The sequence below is a fragment of the Triticum dicoccoides genome, chromosome 5A (assembly GCF_002162155.2).
Source record: "Triticum dicoccoides isolate Atlit2015 ecotype Zavitan chromosome 5A, WEW_v2.0, whole genome shotgun sequence".
Classification (NCBI taxonomy): Eukaryota; Viridiplantae; Streptophyta; class Magnoliopsida; order Poales; family Poaceae; genus Triticum; species Triticum dicoccoides.
Genome location: NC_041388.1, coordinates 633,162,620 through 633,168,875, shown reverse-complemented (window position 1 = coordinate 633,168,875; position 6,256 = coordinate 633,162,620). Strand labels below are relative to the sequence as shown.

General features: G+C 53.0%; 1 protein-coding gene across 1 annotated transcript; it reads left to right on the top strand.

Annotated features, from left to right (window-relative positions):
* The first annotated feature begins 5,594 nt into the window (after nt 1-5,594).
* Nucleotides 5,595-6,256, top strand: LOC119298198 (histone H2A-like). Its single transcript, XM_037575690.1, has one exon. It carries the CDS (start codon nt 5,688-5,690, stop codon nt 6,147-6,149), a length of 462 nt encoding a protein of 153 aa, XP_037431587.1. The 5' UTR covers nt 5,595-5,687; the 3' UTR covers nt 6,150-6,256.

Sequence of the window (6,256 nt, the reverse complement as noted above, 5' to 3'; positions counted from 1 at the left end):
TAGTCTTTTGCAGTTGTCCGTCAAAGATTCCGAGTAACTGAACCGATGTTATTTCACTGAGTCTCTTCGGTTTGTAACAACAGTAGACAGTAGAGACCCAAACCATAAGATGCTGTCACTCAAGATGGAAGTTTGTAACAAGAATTTTCATGTCACGAACTTGTCTTTGTGGTAACTACAAGATGGAAGTATTGCTGCCATAAGATAGTGGAGATCCACGTTACGAAACTAGAATGGGGATGCACAGTAGTGCATTGGTTAGTTTGTAACAGCATTTCAACAGATGTTTTTTTTAGAGGAAAAGGGCTCTCGGCCCCGGCTCCACTTGTATTTCAACAGATGTCGTGTTCCGTTCCGTCCGAAAAGGAACAAGGCGCGGCTGGTGAACATGGGCAACGCTACCTACTTGCCGATTAAAAAGAGAGATGGAAACAAACAAAAATATCACTCCACAGAAATTGGTGAAGGGAAGCGAAGGGAAGATGAGAAAACAAGGCAGCAGTGTGAGCCACCCTCGGTTGGTTCCACCACCGCCCTCCCTCCCTCCCTCCCCTGGCGAAGTCGTGGTCATGGTCGTGTCGTGTCGTGTGGGTTCTGGTTCTGGGGGCCACCATCGCGATCCTCCTTTCTCGCCTGTGTTCCGCGACAAATCCAATCCAATTGGAAGGAAGGAAGGAAAGGGAAAAAGTTTGTGGGGGAGGAGCGAAACGGATGCCCATCGCCAATGGCATGCCGAGAAGGGATGCATGCAGGTGGTCACAGGTGAGGACGAGATCACCTGGCATGCAATGGCCGAGCAAGCAAGGCTGGGTCTGGGTGAAGTGGAGTTTGGAGGGCGATTCCTGGCTTCCTGCCTGCCTCCCTCCCTCCCACCTGTCCCTTCCTTCCTTCCATTGTCCTGTTTCTCCCTCCCTCCCTCCCTCGGTCGTCTCCACTACCACATAGGATCCGGTCCGATCAGATCAGCTGTTTTTGGTAGAGCCGCTCTGAACCTTGGGTCCGTGCCAATGATCCGCTGCGGTGCATGCGCCGACGACGTGCGGTACGCGCGTGCTTGCCGCCGGCCGTCACGTTCCACTCCCACCGTTCCTTGTTGCTGTACACGACACGATCGGATCCATCCACCTAGAACCATCCATCCATCCATCGACCCCATCCCGCGCACCACCGGGCGCCAAATCAAGCAGCGTGCCGCCATGCGTTCCAGTTCTCAAACGCGCGCGCTCCTGCACCCTTTCTTTTCTTTCGTCACTGAGGCAAAAACTGGAAACATTTGATGATGGCGCTCATGTTATGCAACAAGTGCTCCAACTTCCAGATGATAAAAAACGCTAGCATGTTCTGGCGCCAACCTGGGCGACTGAATCCATTCAGTTTTTGGGAAAGGAGAGAAGCAATGTTGGCAGAGACCAGTGGGAGACATTCTAGCACCAATGGGTGTCGTGTTCCGGGATTTGCCACACTTTGTACGACTGCAGTTTAACTCAGTTTCTGTATCGTTTGCTCCTCGTACTTGTAATTCTGTAGCTCATGCTCTTCTTGCTGCAATTGGAGCTAATGGCAATGATCCCCACCGCCTGTGGTTGGAGGACGTGCCGACTGATGTACTACGTGACTTTGTGGCCAGCTACTTAGCTGTGTCTGATGTTTAATAGAATCTGTTTCCAGTTTCAAAAAAAAAAGTAGAAAACAGTTTGTGTGCTAGTGTTTTAAGTCCCGGAAGTAACAGAATTAGTGCACAAACTGTAATAATAATAATAATAACAATAACAATATTATTATTATTATTATTTATTGTTATTGTTATTATTATTGTTGTTGTTATTATAAACTGTAAAAAGATGGGCGGCCCATGGCCCATTCGACATTGCCGTAGCTCTGCCTGTGCGGCCATCCAACTGTGTACACATACATTTTAAACAGTATTTGAATAGGCGAGATGATTTTCATGCAAATCCGATATATTTCATTTAAACGGGAGCACATTCATTACATTTTTGACATATTCATTAAAAATGTCCAGACAATAACCTAGTCTAAATCTCCACCGATGCCCGTCCTCCAAATTTTTGTTGTTCCCCTCTGTGTCCATGCTCGCAGCCGTGAGCCGGCGAAGTGAGGTTGCGGTCGCCTGCGAGGAAGAGAAGATATGGGACGCCGACTGGCCCACATGAGACACGAGGCGCCGCCGTCTCCCATGTCCTACTCTTCCTCGTTGGAGTCCGCTGCCTGAACATGGACGGATCGACATCGTGGTCGTAGCGGCGCCAATAATGGCGCACAACTACCGACGTTCCCGTCCGTGACCCTCCAGAGCCATCTACACGTCAGGCGTCGGCATCGCCGCGCGGGCGTTGCACATGGCCTCATAGAGCGCTCTCTGCCCCTCGAGGAAGTTTGGGTTCTTCGCAGCCTTGGCCGACACGGCCTCCTCGCTCGCGAATTCGCCATAGATCTGGCCCTCTGTCGACCGGTGATGCGTGAGAGCAAGGTTGTAGCGATGCTCCTCCTGTGTGAACACGTACCCTGTGTGATGCCCAAGGACGAGAGCGACGACTCATCCGCCGGCTCGCGCAGCGCGCGTTTCCTCGTCATCGACTTCCACGCGTCCGGCGAACACGTACCCTGTGTGACGGTTGCTCCCGCCGACGAGCACCCGCTCGTGCCCGACGGTGGTCGGGCGTGGCATCCTCGCGGCCTGGTCAAGTGACGCCACGATCGGATACCGACATGGACACACGCAGAGTCGAGTACAACATCATCTCGGGGACGTCTGCGGCGTGCCCGCACGTCGCCGGTGTCACGGACTCTGATCATGAGATACATTCGGCACAGATGGCGAACGCCAGCCCGCTCGACAAGATCACAAGAGCGGCGGGGGCATCCTCGACATCAGCACTGTCGGGGGCAGGACGCGGCTGGTGGCCGGGGCCGGGCCGGGTTCGTCGTCCCGCGGCTGACTTGAGTTGCTTCCGGCATGGACGCGGCTGGTGGCCGGGGCCCGGTTCGTCCTCTCCCGTGACGCTAAGGCCCTGACGCCAGCGCGGGACGAGAAGACCCGGAGCGCCGTGGCGGGGTTGCAGCAGATGCAGTGGACGCCGGCTCTGGTCGCCACGCCGCAGACGACCTTGCTGCGGTGTCGGCGTGTCGGAGTCGGACCTCGGGCGTGCTGTCGTCGTTCCGCCTCACCACGAGGCTGCACCAGCCACCGGGTGGCGCTGCTCGGCGGTGGCAAGGCCGTGGCCCGTGGGGGAGGCGCTGCACTTTCTCTTTCGGCTGTCGGCAATGCGAGGGCTCGCCGGCCGTAGCAATGGGTTCACGGCGCCCGTGGCGTGCATCACCCTTGTCGTCTTCTTCTTGCCGGTCCTCTCATTCGACCGGCGTAAAACGCCGGGGTCCATGGATTGACTGCTCGCCACCAGGCTTGTCTCCCCACGTACTGCAGCAACCGCCACTCTGCATGGCGGCTCCTCCGCCCAGCCCAGCTTCCACTCTACATGCATCTAACAGAGGTACGGAGCCGGCGCGTCCATGCTCATCATGCACCACACGTGTTGCGGCTGGAGCTCCCAGAGCTGCACCTCGCAGCCCCACCGGGCGAACACCACCGGCGAGGCTCTGGCGGCCGGGAGAGAACGCTGCACTCCAAAGCGATGCTGGAGCACCTGACTCAGCCGGACGAACACCGAACAGAGAACCTAAAGAAGCACAACCAACATAATCCATTGCCACTATTAACAGATAGGCAGTCAACTCTCTCTCCCGTCTCGCTCCTGTGCACGTCCTGCATGCATAATCTCCGCGATCTCATGCATGTCGCTACGCCCGGCGCTCCGCGCCTTGTGCTGTACCAGTGTACCTGTACTATATATACATTGAGCAATACATCGGCAGCACCTAAGGTCCATTGCCTCTTCTTCTTCCTGCCTTCCACAGCGACGCCTCCTAAGAAGCCCCCACGGGGCACAGCCGCGCCGACGGCCGGAAGGGGAAGGGGCCGGCGAGGAAATGGTGATTTCCTTCGCCCTTCCTCGTTCTGTTTATATTTTAGCTATGTTTCATGAGTTTATAGTATGGATTTGCACTGTCCGCCGTTGAACTCCGGCGAATCATGTTTCTTTTGTCCGGCTAATCCGATGAACTGCGCTTTGATCATGCGTTTTATGTAGCGTTGCATGAATTGCATGGTTTTGAGGTTTCGGACATGAGGAAGGCGAGTGTGGAACACAAAATGTAAGGCGTGTCCGGTCGCGTCCGTGGACGTTTGAGGGGTCGAATTTGTCCTCACGGCTGTAGATGCTCTTAAGACATGCATTTGACCACTAATTACTCCATATATACAAGGTTATATGACATGAAATTTATGTCACCAGAGTCATAATTAAAAGTACTTTGTTATAATAGTGGTTTTGAGGGAAAGACATGCAATTTTAGTGTCCATCCAAACACATACCCAACCCAACCAGGCCCATTCCAACTTTTTGGCCGGGTAGCTCAGGGTTCCAATCCAAAACAAGCTTTTGGTAACGATGCCTTATCTTATGTAGTATTTTGGATTTTCGGGTAAGACGATGGATCACACAGATTGATGAATGAGGGAGAATTTACTACACTCAAAAGCAAAAGCAAGCATTCCGACTCCTTCTTGTTTGATGGGCTTACACTAACCATGGTGCTATTTTCGTATACACAGTTTATTGTGCATGAAGTTGCTTATTCCGCCTTTTTATTTCCGTTTAGGCCCTGCTTGGATTGTCGGTTTGCTCCTAAATACCCCCGTAATCAAAACAGACCTCCAGCCGTCGTTTTCAAATTGGGCGGAAATAACGCAGCGGCCGGTAAAATACACCTGTAGATTAAATCCGGGTGCATAAATTTACACCCAATCCAAGCGGGGCCTTAGTGTTCATCTTGTACACCATAATGTTATGAGAAATTCAAGCCTAAAGTACGGATGACATTTGAAGGGTTCGCGGTTGCGGAAGACACTTGCCGTAACGTCACAATATTCGTGTTGCCATCATAGTGAATGTCCAGCATGTTAATTGCAAGCAGGCGTGTTCCTGTCACACCTTATTTGAAAGCCATTTGAGATACAAAAGGCTTATGTAATCCCTCAAGAAACATAATTTTGGAAACCTATAAACTAGCTCTTAGTGTTTCACACGGTTTTTACAACAAAATTCAAGAGAGAGGAAATTTATAGTCATATTACGCCCGTACAAAACAAAAGTGGAAATTTCTAATAATACCTGGCATGTCATATGGATTTGAGTTTACATGACCAATTTATAATTTTGTGGTTTCATTCCTTGACCCATTTTTTTTCATGAGAAAAGATTCCTAGTGAAAAACCTTGTATCCAAATAATGCTCCCCTGGCTTTATGGGTTTCCTTCCATTTATTTCTTCGGTTGACAAAAATATTGACTGAATGATAGGAATGCACAGTGTAATTTTCGCATCGCTGCCGTCCATTCGCCACCGAACCGACCGTCCATTGCCTGTGGTCGCGGATCGACGGGCCCACACCATCCCCTTCCCGCGCCGTTTAAATACTCTGCCCAAACCCCACCGTCCAACGCAACACTCAAATCTCAAATCCCCATCGCCAAACCTCTCCGCACCAGCACACTCTCGCCTTCTCAAATCCCCCATCGCGCCAAATCTCAAATCCCTCTAGCCGCCATGGACGCCTCAGCCACCGGCGCCGTCTCCAAGGCGAAGAAGTACGTGGTGGGGCGCAAGCTTGGCGGCGGCCCCAGGAAGAAGGCGGTGGCGCGGTCCGTCAAGGCCGGGCTGCAGTTCCCCGTCGGCCGCATCGGCCGCTTCCTCAAGAAGGGCCGTTACGCGCAGCGCGTCGGCATGGGCGCCCCCGTCTACCTCGCCTCCGTCCTCGAGTACCTCGCCGCCGAGCTGCTCGAGCTCGCCGGGAACGCCGCCAAGGACAACAAGAAGTCCCGCATCATCCCGCGCCACCTGCTGCTCGCCATCCGGAACGACCAGGAGCTCGGCAAGCTGCTCGCCGGCGTCACCATCGCGCACGGCGGCGTGCTGCCCAACATCAACCCCGTGCTGCTCCCCAAGAAGACGGCAGAGAAGGAGCCCAAGTCGCCCAAGAAGGCCGCCAAGTCCCCCAAGAAGGCTTAGTCGATTACTGTCTAGTGACTCTCCATAGAATTAGTGTTCGCTGTCTGGATAATCGTGTCGATATAGTAATGTTCTGTTCTGCTTTGATAAAAAGAATGTCAGCAATC